This window comes from Phocoena phocoena, chromosome 6 (genome assembly GCF_963924675.1).
Source record: "Phocoena phocoena chromosome 6, mPhoPho1.1, whole genome shotgun sequence".
Taxonomy (NCBI): Eukaryota; Metazoa; Chordata; class Mammalia; order Artiodactyla; family Phocoenidae; genus Phocoena; species Phocoena phocoena.
The window spans coordinates 85,145,930-85,161,421 of record NC_089224.1 but is presented as its reverse complement, the minus strand read 5'-3'; the positions used below and the strand labels follow the sequence as shown (position 1 = coordinate 85,161,421).

The window sequence follows — 15,492 nt, the reverse complement described above, 5'->3', positions numbered from 1 at the left end:
AGGCTTCTGAAAAGAGATGGTACCTAATCTGCATTTTAAAGGAAGAATATGAGGAACAGAAATAGGAATTCCACGCAAAGGTAATAGCATGTGTAAATGCAAAAAGGCAAGATTGGGCCAAATGACATGAGCACCAGGCTTAGAGGCAGAGTCTTAGTTAAATTTCTGGATTCTCATTTATAGTTATTACCACTGTGTCAATTTCCTGTTACTACAGTAATACCACATAACAAGCAGCCATAAACATCAGTGGTATACAACAAAAAAATTTATATAGCTCACAAGTTTGCAAGGTTTGGCTGACCTAGTACAGGCTTACTTATGTATCTGGGGGCAGGTAGCTGTTGACTGGTCTGGGGTGGCTTTAATATTTGCTGGGGTGACCTGGCTCTACTCCACATGTCTCATCATCCAGCAGGTAAACCAGGCATGTCCTTCTCGTGGTGACAGCAGAGAGTTATAGCACAAGCAGAAAGGTACAAGCACTTTTCTGAGACTGTTCTAACACCATGTCTGCTAACATTCCAATGACCAAAGTAAGTCACCTGCTCGGGACCAGAGTCCAAGAGGGAGGGCACTCATGGTGAAATGGCAAAGGAAGTGAATCAAAGAGGGGAGAAGAATTGGAGCCATTAATACAATCAATAGACTGCACCCACTTAATCTCTCCAGAGTTTGGTTTCCTATTCTATAATGGAGAACACAACAATTCCTTCCTCCTGACACCCAGGATTGTTGGGAGGAAATGTATGGAAGGCTTTTTTGAAGTTCTTTAGCTGAAAATAAATAGACAAATACAAAAAAAAAAACTTACTATAGAAATCTAAGAGATTGGGGTCACTCTGTTTGTGGCTTGCATGCCAGCTAACTCCATATTTAGGCTTAAACTCCTATTTCATGTTCGTTAAAACAGTAGTCTCAAACAAGTTAGAACATTTTCCAGGCTGTAATCAGAAAAGGACATCTGAATACCAAATTCTGCCCCTTAGAGAGTGAGGTAAGCTCAAGAATATGCATGATGACAACTAAAATATCAGCAACAGCTACTTCTGGAGGAGGCTGTAGAATCAGGAAGGAAAAAGAGCTACTATAATGTTCTATACTATAAAACTTCTGTTTGCACTTTACAGTGAGAATAGATTCATGTTCTGTTGTGGCATTAAGTAAATGAATGTTTTTTTCATAAAGTGAAACTGGTTAAGTTTTTCCATAATTTCCATTTCAACAGCTTAAACATTGATCTGGATATTCAAGGTTGTTTCTGTTCAATTTTCATCCTTAAATATTACTATTTAGTCATGCTTTATTTTTATTAATATGACTTATGTTATCTCAAAAGTCCAGGGAACTAGGTTCTGGTCCCAACTTTGCCATAATCAAGTCTTTGACCTTGGGCAAGTCATTTAACCCTGATCAACTCTATTTCTTCATCTGCAAATTAAGGATTATGAATTAAATGGTTCTAAGATCACCTTGGGTCTAACATTCTATAGTTCTCAGAAGAAATGGTCTATATTTTTAGATAAGCCCACTTATCTGAAAATTATGCTTCAGAATATGAACCCAAAAAAAGAGGAAGAGTTAATTCAGAGTTCAATAAGTGACCAAATTTTATAAATCAATATTTGTAGTTAAAAATATTTTACTACTTTTTAATGTACACTGATGTTAACAGATGATCTTAAAACAATCAAATAGCTTCCACTTACAATTACTTCTAAACTGATGAGATACATTAAACTTATCTTTTTAAACTCAGTGTAGATTAATTAACACCATGAATTTTTGGTTCTGAGCAAACTGTTTTTTCCTTCCACTCTGGGCATATTCATTCATCAAACACTTAAAAGCATTTACTGCTACTATGTAGACACTAGAAAAGCTCCTGGACCTGCTTTTTCAGTTTGCATCAAGCCAGTTTCTGCATATGAATTATAAACTCAATTCATGCTCCTAGTTTGTTTGTGAGAATTACTCAAGATAGTGGAATTTAGAACTTGCATTCAGGTTAAATTCTAGAGGCAGCACACAAGTTCAATCTGTTAAATGTGTATATGACATAGTTCCACTTAGCTATCTAATCTTGGTCAAATTGCTTAATCTTGCTGATCCTCATTTTTCTCAACCGCAAACTAAATGAATCATTGCATGTCATTTTTATTGCTGCATGAAAATTTTCTGAAATTTGCAAAAGGAGGAGAAAGAAAATGCCTGTTTAACTCAGCTGACTGCTACCCGCTGGTGCTTGGCTCACAAAGCAAAAATGCTACTTTAGTTGTGCTGCTCTTGTGATTCATTTAACAGGAGCAAGTGTGCTGAACAGAAGAGAAAGATAAGCAAATACCAGCTCACTCATAAACTGGGAGATGGTCTGAAATGGAAAAGCTGGCAGCAAGGCTACAGGCAGGCTGCCCCGGAGGAGGGGGAGTGAGGAGATATTGTCTCCTGGATGCACATATTCAGGATAGATGCTTGAATCTTTGCGGGCCCCTCCATCATAATGGCTCAATCACTGATTCCCTGAGCACTCTAGAGCAAAGACAGATTGACTCTTCAGCCATGGCAAACAAAATTATTAAATACAGCCACCACTAAGGGCTAGCCTAAGGGAAAATTAAAGCAAGAGGAAAGCATTTCTCTTCTTTCTGTTATTCAGTAGCTTGTCTTTCTGCTTGTTTGATGCTTTGCTTTAGCGGATCTCTAAGAGGCTGGTTTCCTGGGGTCGATGCTGTGGGATTACTGACCTTTGGGCTAAACCTCCTACTGTACCTTCGTATCCAGCCCACCCTGAATGAAGGCCCAATTGGACATACTTTAATATTTAATTATTCTGTTATATAATTAAATAAAAACTGGCATTAAAACAAGTCCCTGTGCCATAAGGATTTGGGTAGAGTTGTGCCAAAAAGCTTACATCACTAGACTGCAGGTAAATTTATAGCTGTTTTCATTCATTTGCATTTAATCAGCCCAGAATTGCTGAGTCTAGGTTCAGCAAGCACCTTACTGCCTGCTCAGTCTGCAGGGTACAGTACTGCTGGTGATGTGCAATGACTCAAGTGAGAAGTTTGAGTTCCACAGTCCACAGGTCATTTTTCACCTTGAAGTTTGGCTGGATAGCAAGTCAATTATATAAACAAAAAGACAGGGCTGTTCTGATGCCATGAGCTAAATGGAATCCTCCCATTTTCTATAAGAGGTGTCGGTTCTGGCCTCAGCTGACCTGGTTCAAACTTCAATTCTGTCACAGTGGAATTACATCTTTAGAGGAATTATGGTTCTAAAGTAATTGCACTGTGATAATAATTACCTTTGAAAATCCCATTAAGACAATAATTTTACCTGTATCTGGGTTCTAGAGTCAGCTGATAAGTGGGTATAGCAACAGCATGGGCTGAAGAGCCTGGGGAAAGTTATTTCAACTTTCTGAGCTTGCCCACAACCATGAACTAGAGCTATTAATAGAACCTACCTCATAGGGATATAGGAAGGCTGAAATGAGATTATGAGTATGGAAGGCCATGCATGTAATCAATGCAACAGATAGCTACTAGTATTAAGAAGTTGTTAGGGACTAATTAAGCTCCCCCACTGGCCGTTGGGCTACATGTACAATGGCTGAACTCTTTCAGTTAGCCGCTTTACATATAAGGGAACTGAGTCTCACAGCAATTAAGGGAATAGCTGGTAAAGCCAAAAACTTTTGTGCTATGTATAATGGTAGTCAAGAGCATAAGTAATGGAGCCACACAGACTGCCCAGTTCTGTCATTTACTGGCTCCATAAGCTGAGACAAGTTAGTTAGTTGCTCTGCGCCTCAGGCTGCTCACCTATAAAATGGATATAATGATAGAATCAACCTCATATGATCGTTGTAAGGACTATAAAAGTTAATATGTCCAAAGTATTTAAACAATGCCTGGCACAGGGTGAGCTACATCATCATCATCATCACCATCAATGCAATTATTATTATTCTATGTCTCTGTATTTGGAAACACCAGTAGTGTTACAGTACCCGTAGTGAAATAATTAATCTGGCATATAAGGGAGAAATGGACATAGCTCCAAAAGATCACACAGCATAAAATGGGATTTGAAGGGGATTTTGAATAAATTGGAATTGTCTCAGTGAACTGAAAAGGGTAGCCTGCTCCAGATGAATAGAATGACACATTAGACCAGGGTCAGAGAAGAAGCAAAACAACGTGAATTTCATCAAAGAAAGGGAACAGTCAACAAAGACAGAGATTGAACATTTGTAGCAGAATAGTGATAATTACCCTCTAGAAATCCTATAATATCTAGCTTTTAGACACTACAAAGACCATGATAACAGACCCTACCCTTGCATGACTATACATGAGACAGAGAAATACCAAGGACTTCCAAAAGCCTAGTAAATGAGTACCATAGTGCCATTTATGGATGTTGCTGAGCAAATTTAACTCAGGAAATTATTTTTTAGAGAAGGACATAAAGACTGGAAACTTGTGGTTTCATAAATAGTAGATGGGAAAGTGTTGTTGAACATAGCTTACTATAAAGAAGAAACAAAGAACAATTTTTCTTATCAGCCATACTCATTTGGGGAGGGGATTATACATTCAACAGGATTCTACTTGGGCCTGAGTTCAGGTTTTTCAAGCTCACCTTTGCATTATTTGTGTGACCTGGAGCAAGTCTCTTGTTCACCTTTTTCATCAGAGCGTAAGTCTCCTTATCGTATAGATCAGGAAGTAGTACAGTGGAATGTTTACATACAAAGTCTCTGCAGTCCGACTAAGTTCAGAAACTTCCTATATTGGCTGAGCAATCTTGGGCAAGTTACTTAAACACATACCTTACTTCTTATGTGAAAGTTGGAGATGATAATAAATACCTCATAGGGTTGCTATGAGGCTTAAAATATACAATCCATGTGAAAGTTTTAGCACAATGCTGGACACATGGAAAGTTCTTAATAAATGCAAGATATATATATAAATGAATGGACTAAATGATCTCTAGCATTTCCTGCAGCTACTCATCTTTCCTGAGGTCTGGACTCCTTATTTTTACAGCCTCCCTGACTTTGATACCTCTCTTCAAGTTCAGTCCCTAGCCCCCACCTGTACCCAAGCGAAGTGGAAAAAAGAAGCATTAAGATGGCCAGTGTGGCAGCAGAGATGTGTGTGAAGATGTGGTGATGCCAGCAAGGGGAGGAAGGAGTGGGGAGGGCTCAGTTCTCCTATGGCCACTCCCAAGACAGCTAGGTATTGAACACAAGTATTGGACCCCCAGGGACTCAAGGATGAATGTGCTTGTTTTAGGGAGCTTGGCCGATCCATCAAGCTTGTTTTAACCTTTTATGAACAGAACACCCACAATAACCAAAAATGATATTAGCTGTTTTTTTTTATTATTATCATTATTATTACATATTCAAATAGATAGATTTGTTGCATGGAACACAAAGGCATCCTTCCTATACAGAAGATATGCTTCAAGAGAAGTGATTTCCTTGTCACTGGAGACATTCAAGCAGATACTTAACAGGCAAATAATAGTGACATTATAAGTAAAGCCTTGCTACTTAACATCTGGTCCATGAACCAAGGTATAAGCATCACCTGGGAGCTTATTACAAATGCAGATTCTCAAGCTCCAACCCAGACCTAATGAGTCAGAATCTACATTTTGAAGAAATTCCAAGTAATATATTTAGCTTTGCTATCAAAGATTCAAGCATCAGTGAACAGAGTAGATGACTTTTAAAGCCCCTCCGAACTCTGAGACCACCCTCCATTATACAGTCCATAGGTTTTAACTGGACATTATATTGGCACAGGGATGAACTATGGTCCCAATACCTAGTATATCCCATTTCACTGATGAAATTAAGAATGGCCTTTTCCACCCACCTCCAAAGGACATTTTATCAGATCTAGTGGCTACATTCCACTCATACTTAAGTAACAATCTCAGATAAATACAAATGTAGAGCTTAAATGAAAATACTCAATATTGAGATTGTTTTTGAATCTAAATCATCATATCTACCATGGACAGAGCAGCTTGATTATTTCTTGAGTTTGCTTCCATCTTGTTTTGAGCCACTTCTCTGCTTTCTGCAAAATGTCTATCTGATTATTCTCCACACAGGTGCTCTGGGTAGAGTTCAGTACTCCATTAATACCGAACAATTCACATACAAATACGTGGTTTAACCTTAGATATTTCCGCAAGGCCTGAAGAGGCTGACACAAATATAAACAGAATTGGAAGAGCTGGTGAAATATTTAGCTGAAACTTTAAAGAAAATTTTCTCTCTCTGGAACTTCCTGGTGATGCTTGTATTGCAGCTCAACTGCTTTAGCTCTTTGTATACTTTTATCCTCCCTCCTGGATGCAGGCTTTCTGACATCCTTGGCTCTTTGAATTACACATCACATGGACACAAAGGGCAGACTATGCTAGTCCATCCAATTGTATCAATAGCTTCTTAGATCCCTTTTCTGATTCTATTATTCTGTGACTGCTCAGTAGCTCATGCTTTTTTTGGTATTGGAACTCACACATAGAAATAAAAAAGAACATACTGTTTTGAAAGAATTAAGATAAGAACTAAAGGAAAAAATTTAATGTTTAAAAGGAAAGAAAGAAAACATGAAGTGTGACAAAAGTATCTAGTTTGTAATGTATCTAACCTAAGAGAATTTGTGTTAATAATGAAGACTTATTACACCAATACTTATCAAACATCTGCTCTGTACCAAGCACTGTGTTTGCTGCATGATGATGATGATGATGATGAGAATAATAGCAGCTAACATTTGTTGAGGACTTATGACTACACGAATGAGACAGGCATAGGCCCAACCCTCATGGAAGCTTATAAGCTCACAGGAAAAGTAGGCATTGAACAAATAATCCCAAATGTTAGTAACGCAATATGAAATTGCAGGGTACAATGGGAGGGTGCTACAGGTGGCCTAATCTAGTTTAGAGGTCAGTGAAGTCTTCTCTGAGGAAGTGACACTTTTTTTTTTTAACTTTTTATTTTATACTGGAGTATATAGTCAATTAACAATGTTGTGATAGTTTCAGGTGCACAGCAAAGTGACTCAGTTATACATACACATGTATCCATTCTCCCCCAGACTCCCCTCCCATCCAGGCTGCCATATAACATTAGGCTGAGTTCCCTGTGCTATACAGTAGGTCCTTGTTGGTTATCCTTATTAAGTATAGCAGTGTGTACATGTCAATCCCAAACTCCTTAACTATCCCTTCCCTCTACCCTTCTCCAGGAAGTGACATTTTAGAGTTAGCTACACGAAGGGAAGTTAGGGTTGAGGAGATAGAGCATCCCAGGCAGAATGAAGGCTATGGGCAAGAGCTCTGATGAAGCAAAAAGTATATGTTGGAAGAACTGAGAGAACTGGCTAAAGCTTAGAGGCCAGGGGGAGAGTGCGGAGAAGAGGCTGGAGAGAAGAAGGCAGGAGAAGGATCATGCTGAGGCCACGTGAGGAATTTCGAGTTCATCCCAAGGTCTATGGGGAGCCATTGATAGGTATGAAGCAAGTGAGTGACATGATCAGTTTTGGGCTCTAAGAAGATGACCCTGACTGAATTGGAGGGGAAGAGAGGGAACGTGCAGAGGGCAGAAACGATGGTGGCTTGGACTGCAGAAGTGGCAGTGTTTGTAATACATCTCCAGGTTAGAGTGGGGTTCCTGTCAGACTAACAAAATTCTTCCTCCCATAGAACCTAGTTATTTATGTTAATGTTGAAGGAACTTTCCATTCTCAAAACTGCTCCTTCACAGGCATGAGAGCCATGTCAGGGAGATGTGGGAGCCCATGGGCAAAAGGCAGCGGGAAAACACGAAAAGGAGATAACACAAAGGGCTAGCTAGTCCTCCTCTGGAATTCCGAGCTTTGATCTGCTGGTTCACAACTCCCTCCAGTGTCTTGGGAAGGAGTGCTGTATTGATGCACTCAGCAAAGAAAAGAGGTCCAGAGTTTGCCTAGAAATAGTTCATGGGCCATAAAGATAGTGTCACAGCATAATGTGAAAAAATGAACTTCTAAAAAGGATGATTTTCATGGGTAAGACAAAAGTATTCTAACTACTGACCTAAGACCCTTTTACCTTAAAAGGAGGGTTCGTTTCAAAAGCTTGAGTTGTAAGCTATATCATTAGTCCCTTTTGTGCTTAGTGGGATGACAAAGCTCTCATCTCCCTGTGGTTCAAAGAATCTGTCAGTCATTCATCAAGCATATTATTGAGCAACTACGTGGTAAAAGGCATTGGAATACAACAGTTAATTAAATGTTTTACATAGACTTCCAGTCCAGTGAATAAGCTGACAGTCTAGACATTAAACTATTACACAATTAAATTTTAAAAATGCAACTGTAATAAGTTCTACAAAAGAAAGGTATGCGTGCTATGAGGGCTTAGGAAAGGAGCATCTGGCCTAGACAGCAAGTTAGGGACGTGATTACTGAGCTGAGAAAAGAAGGATGAATAGAAGTTAAATGGGTGAAGAGAGGATAGAAGAATAGTGGTAAAATTAATTGATTTGACAAACATGTATAGAGCCCTTATCAGGTGCCAAGCGTCGTAATAGGTAACTGTGGTCCACAGATGAATGAAACCTGGTCTGCATATTAGGGAAAAGAATAAGCTGAATCTTGCTAATGGCTAGCTACGAGAATTTGATTATTAATTTGCCCGAACCTCAGCATCTTAATATGTAAAATAAGAAAATAACATCTATCTTGCAGGATTATTGTGAGAATTCAAAATGTGCAAAGCCCTTAGCTCACTGCCTGTCACATAAGTAGCAAGCTTTGTAATGACCAGACCCAGAGTCAGTATGACATAGTGTCAGAAGCTCTGTTCATGGTGTTCAGAGCTCACTATTTTCCATCAGACTATCTGGGTTCAAATTCCAGATCCAACATTTACTAGCTCTATGACCTTGGGCAAATAACAAACTTTCTAGTCTTTAGTTTCTTTATCTGTAAAAGGAAGATAATAGAAATACCTCATAAGTTTCTTGGAAGGCTCAAAGGAGGTAGGCATGAAAAGTGTGAAAGATGGCTAAATAAGTACCTAGCCTACATATTCTGTATGTTCAAGGTGCTGTATCAGCACAGATAAATAAGCAGTAAATTATTTTTGTTTTTGTTCTTCCTGGATAGGAGGGTGAAGCTAGATAAGGCCAAAGACTTCATACAGAGAGTCTTGTTCTAGGCCTTAAAAAATGAATAGGTGTTGGACAAACAGAATGCTGATAAATTTGCCTTGCTCAAGCCATAGGGCTGCAGCTTGCTATTGTGAGAGCAGCCTAGGCCTAAGGCTTAAGGAGAATATTTTAAAAGACTAGTGAGTTCATTCTAATAAACATCTTCTCTCCATTTGCTGCCATGAGCTGGAAGGCAGGGTGATGTGGTCGGTAACAGCATGGGCTTTGAAGTCAAACAGACATGGGTTCTAATCCAGTCCCTTCTACTTATAGCTGTGTGATCTTATTACTTTTATTACTTACTCTTACTTATTACTTACTATATTTCTCTGAGCTTCAGTTGATTAATCTTTAAAAAGGAAGTATTAATAGAGCCCTCTTCATAAAATTTTTATGAGGATTAATCAAGATAATGCAGGTAAACATATTTGGCACATAATATTCAATAAATGTTAGCTATTATTATTATTGATGCCTCATTAAGGTTATGCTGGCATAAAACATCAGAATTTGTTCAGTGTATGGAACACAAGGGTTTGCCATATCACCTGCTCAACAGTGGGATATCCAAAGAAATACCACAAACCAAGTGGTGAGTCCCTTTGTGGCAATGATTGCAGGTATTTACCTTTGTGGGCCCAGTAACTTTGAAAATTATACAAAGTTGCCCCCCAAAAATACTGAATAAATTAATGAGTTATTTATTTCACTGGTTGTAAAATAAAGGGTTTTTTTACTTACAAACATGAGGCATGCTTCTATAAACAATCTATAAATAAATAAATACACCTGTAGTTTCACCATCAATGGAACAACCATTGTTAATATCTTGATATATTTTTTTCCAAGATGTGTGTGTGTGTGTGTGTGTGTGTACATATATGATATCTGTGGGGGGGTTCATAGCATTTAAAATAATTATATACATATTTAATTTTGATCAGACCATAACAAAGCTTTTTCTCAATTTGTCATATGAGCATTTGCTTTGTTTTATTAAATGTGCTTCACAAACATGATTTATACATTAGATAACATTCTATAAGGATGTGGCATATAATTTATTTAACTATTGCCATATTGTTAGACCTTTGGTGTGTGTCAAAACTAATTAATCTTCAAATATAAGTTATTTGTTACCAAATTCAGTGATTTCTTAACCTGTAGGGGCTATAAACAACTTGAAAAAATATGAAACTCTGTACTATCTTCCTTATAGAAGAAAATTACAAACACATATTTACATAAAATGTTGCCTAGAATTTCGGGAGACTTATAAACTCCATGAAGCCCATCAGTGAATTCCTGTCCCCAAGGCTTCAGTCAGAACCAATGATATCAAATATGTTAACACGAAGCAGAACAAAAAAGTTAAAGAACTTTAACATAACAATTGTGGAGAAGTATAATCTCTAATATACTGCTTACTACAGTACATTCGACTATTTTCATAATACAGCTCAATCCCAGTTCATTCTTATATTTTAAATAAGTCTAGATTCTATATTAACACTTCTGTACAACTTCCATGAACTATACTGCCTCATGTGCTGTATTTTTATTATCCTTAGTGACAGAAAGCTTCTACAGGACTCCCAGTACACTGCCTCTCCTCACTGTGAGGTCTTACATTCTAGAGAACTGTGCCATTACTGGATCTATTCCTGCTACCCTCCTCCTCTGTTGCTCCTAATTGTCTTACATACCATTCCATTTGAGCAAATATACAGCATGACTGGTAATACAGTTATTTAAAGGAAAGAGATCATCTTGTAATTACACCAAAAACAAACTCAACAAACTTAAAATATACTGCAGCATAAAGACCAATAAACATAAAAGAGATGTATTCACTCTTTGGGGTCATGTACATTTCAATCTCAGGATGCAAGGTTTTAACTTGGCCTTTGTGTAGTTCTAACTAAGGAAAGGCACAATCTTTAATTTATTATCTTAACTTTATGCTTTGTCTGATAAGCAATTTTTAATACCAAGTTTGATTCTACACACCGTTTTATAGTTTCTAAAGAATTCTGACAGGTTCTCAATATAAAGGAGAAAGCTGTTTTGTACTTTGTGTTTGTTGTTTCCATCTGTTTGCTTCTGAAGATAGAACAATTATTTATGTGAAGATAGAACATTTACTTATGTGAAAGCTTGTATGAAAGAGCATGTACACATGGAAATTTGTTTATGACTGTGTGCATTTGAAAAATCCTAAGTCATTATTAGAATCCAAAGAATGATGGAAAAGAAAATTTTGAAAACAACTCTAAGAATTTATATTAAAGACACTTCTTTTTCTGCCTCATAGCTACATCATCCCTCTCAAGGTTTCCGCTTTGGAACTGTCCGGGAAAGCAGTGCTGAAGATTATGTGAGGCAAAGCTTCCCAGAGATGCATGAGTATATGAGAAGATACAATGTACCAGCCACACCCGATGGAGTGGAGTATCTGAAGTGAGCGTCAACCTCTTGCATCCAAAAAGTTCTCAATGAAAAAGAAGCCTTGCTATTGATGTAGTGTTTGTCGGTTTTCTAAAATGATAGCTAAATATATCCATTGTGTGCTCAGTAATATCTCACACCATGTGAGATCCAGGAGGCAGTATGGAATAAGTGTGCATTTAATTATGTGACCTAGTTTACTAGTTCCTGCACAGTCCCAAGTTGGCCGTAGCTTTGATCAAAGTGCCAGTGCAGTCATTAGTGTAGCAGATGGTGGGGGAAGTAAATGTTGTTTCGACATCACTTGGGAAAACAATGGTGCTGAAATGATCAAACACTCAGGGAATGTGGCCAGAGGACAAAGTGCCCCAAAGCAACCCTTTCCTTCACAGTGAATCTCTAAGCATGTGGACTGTCTCCTCTTATTACAAGGAAGTGGACTTTATCTTAGACCTTTCCTGTAGAAAGAAAATAAGATAAAAGGCAATGATTCCCATGCCTGCATCCTTCTCATCGGCATTTATGAGAAGCAATCAAGAGCAATCACATTACCATGGCAGATTATCAGAGCCTGTAATTCAGTGAAGCTGAATGCAAAAGAGGTTGGTGCAGTTACAGGTCTGCTCATCTAGTCTGCCTGGGAGAAGGCGATGAATGGCTCCTGATAAGCACCACAGCATGCAGGCAAGCAGTCCTCTCCCTCCTGCCTGATGGTCTCAGGACAATGACATACATTCAAACTCCAGTCCCTAGAATTGTGCAGCACCAGGAAACTGGTTTCTCTATTGTCAAACACAATAATCTCCCCAAAGGACAACAAGACTTGGCACTTCAAACTTTTTTTTTAAGAAAGGGAAATAAATAATTTTATGGGACATAGAGGCTCAGTGTTTCTCAAGAGCGCTAGTAATCAGCCCCTAAAACAATTTTATGGACTAAGCTAGAGTCTAGAAAGGAAACCTTGTGTTCTCAGATTTGCAGAGTTATATATAGTGTTGAAGCACTATGAAATGGCACTTTCAATTTTGCAAGAACATTAAAACATTAGAGTCCCTCTCTGACACAGAGTTTAGTGTTCCTTTGCCTCCCAGCTCCTCCTCTTTATCCTCTCCTTTAGGGAAATTCATGGCTGAGAAAAAGAATAAGATGGCAGGGAGACAGCAATAGCTCCCCACTAGATAGTAATGGCTGACAAACTGGGCGCTTATGGCAGTGTGAAAGGGTGAGATAAGCCACTGCTGCAGTCTCCAGTTGCATTCCACTCAGGGTATTCATTTACTCTGGAGGCTTCATCTAGAAGGCCCAAGTGCTCAGAGTTGGCCCTCCTCTAGCCTCAGGAGAAATTGTTAGGTAGGAAAACAGGCACAGATGAAGGAGCTGAGTTCCTAAAGAAGCAACTTGTCCATGGAAATACAGCTAGCAAGTGGCAGGGTCAGGACTAGAACCAGGTCTCTAGAATCCAACCACTGCTGCAGGCTAGTCTGGAAACCAAAACTGGAAAGTAGGTCCTTGGTGTTCAAAAAACAGTCCATGTTTCAGCAGCATCCGCGTACCAGATAGCATTTGGGTGCATGTGAGAAATGCAAACTGTCAGGCCCTGTCCCAGAATCTGAATTTTAAAAAGCTCCCCAGGTGACTCATAGATTGAGGTGAAATTGGAACAGAGCTTATCATCAATGCCCTCTGCCTTCTTCTCTCTGGGCTTCTCTCTCTACTTTTGGCCCAGATAAAGCCTATGCTCTTAGCCACCACTCCAAAGAACCAGTCTTCAAGTTACCCCCTGACATCCCAGTGCCCTGACCTGCAAGCACAACCCTTGGAGTCGCCTATAAAGACAGGTTCCTGTGTTAAACCTGTCCCTCCCCTCTCCCATCAGAATTCCCCTGGGCTTCATCCTACTCACTTAGGGCCCTGCTTTCTGAGGTAACAGTATTCCAATAAATTAATCCCTAGTAAAGTATTAATTACTTTTAGTATGTTTATATGGTTTTTGTGGTATATGTGTTATTAAATGAATGCTCAAAAAGACAGCATGATTTTATAATGGGAGAAACAACTGTAGGCCATGGCTGTGCCAACTATAAGGATGATTCAACCAGTCTAGAAGGTCCTTATACCTGGATCAAACACTGCCACTTCCTCACCAGTGACTCAGGGCCCCATGGGAGTCTGTGAGCTAATTGCTTCTTGCCTTACTATGCAATAGAGACCTGCCATAGATAACTTCACTTTGCAATTCAAAATCATGAGGAGTTATTTAGGGATACCACTGAGATGGACCTCAGGAAATACTGGTTAGAAAAACTGAGCCCTAATTTTTTGTATTGTTATTGCTGCCACAAATATTTGCAGAGCATTAGTAAATGGTAACTTGTTCCTGTGTAGCTCACAAGGTACATTCTGGTACTGTGACAGTCAAGATTTGACTGGAGAAGCATCTTTCAGCTTGACTTTTATCTTACTGCCAGGATTCCATTAAGGTTCCTCATCTTCAGCTTCCAGGAGACAGTTCTTATCCCCAGCCCTTTTAGAAGCTTCCCACAGCTCTGGACCTGGGAGATGTTTTTCATTTTGGCTATAGTTAAACATAGGCCTCACTGTAACTTAAATTCAATAACCCTGGAAAAGAGATTTATTTTGAAGTGCCTATTTTACCTCCTAAAAGAGTAGAGAGAGGAAGCAATGGTCATTGGCACCAAGAAGGGATGTTGACCTACTTAATGTGTGTCCATGTGTGGCTCAGAAAAAGCCATCAAAAAGGTACTTGCTGCTCAATGATGAATCTTAGAGATGTCTAAAGGTGTCTTTCTCTTTTAGATTTTTGATGGGTCCTAGCCATGTTCTCCTCTGAGTTTAGAAGCTACTGCTATGTACTGAATTCCAACAGCCTCATTTTTGGCTCTAAGAGAGGAATGACTGGACCCAGATGGGATAGAGAAGAGTTGTTCTCTTTGCTAAGCTGTTTGGACGGCACTGAGGGTCAGAAAGCCCTTATTAAATGGATGTATGTCCTATATCTTTCCAAAAAAAGTTTGAGGTAGCTGAAAACAAGAGCCATTGCATACATCTTAAACATTTCCCTTTGAAACTCATCCTCCCTTGCCACCTTTGTAAGTGGAGCTGAGCCAGTGCTGACCGCCTTCCTTGGGACCATCTCTGTATCTATGACCAAAGACTGGGGAGAACACGTGAAGGATGCACAAGGATGTCTGCTGGCACCTTGAGCCCAGCCTACAGCCGACTCACTGATATAGTCCAGAAACAACTGCCTTTAAATGATTTTTGCCTGAACTGCCTCCTGGGATGGGAGTGAAACATGAATCTCTGGAGATATATTAATAAATCAGATTATAAAGATCTATTACATATGCTTCCCATTCCATTTACTGAACACCAGTCTATGGACTTTAAAGAGACCTGAACTCCCTTTTCCCCAAGAGTGCTGGATCTCTTATTTGCACTTCCTTAATACGTACTCCCAAATATGAAATAACGCCTGATCTCTGAAGAATATAATAGTGATCATGACAGAAAGAATTAAGAATTTTCACACAATGATTAATGAGACCCCCAGCTCCAACACTTACTGGCTATGTAGACTGGATTAAGTTACTTTGACTCTTTGAGCCTGAATTTTTCCATCTGTTAAAATGGGATACTACCACCCCCCCTCAAGGTTATTATAAGGGGTAAAATGTGTGGAGAACAATAAATACAATGCTTACACAAAGAAGTCATTCAGTTATTGTAAGAGAAATGAACCTTGACTATTTACCTTTCCATTCAATTCATAGTCGCTCTGGTTT

At 39.0% G+C, this 15,492-nt stretch overlaps 1 protein-coding gene across 1 annotated transcript in view; it reads left to right on the top strand.

Annotated features, from left to right (window-relative positions):
* The window catches only part of GRIN3A (glutamate ionotropic receptor NMDA type subunit 3A), a 143,661-nt gene that overhangs the window by 83,393 nt on the left and 44,776 nt on the right, over positions 1-15,492 (top strand). Inside the window, exon 4 of the mRNA XM_065878977.1 lies at positions 11,553-11,698. Coding sequence (XP_065735049.1) covers positions 11,553-11,698 — 146 coding nt within the window. The remainder of the gene's footprint in view (positions 1-11,552; positions 11,699-15,492) is intronic.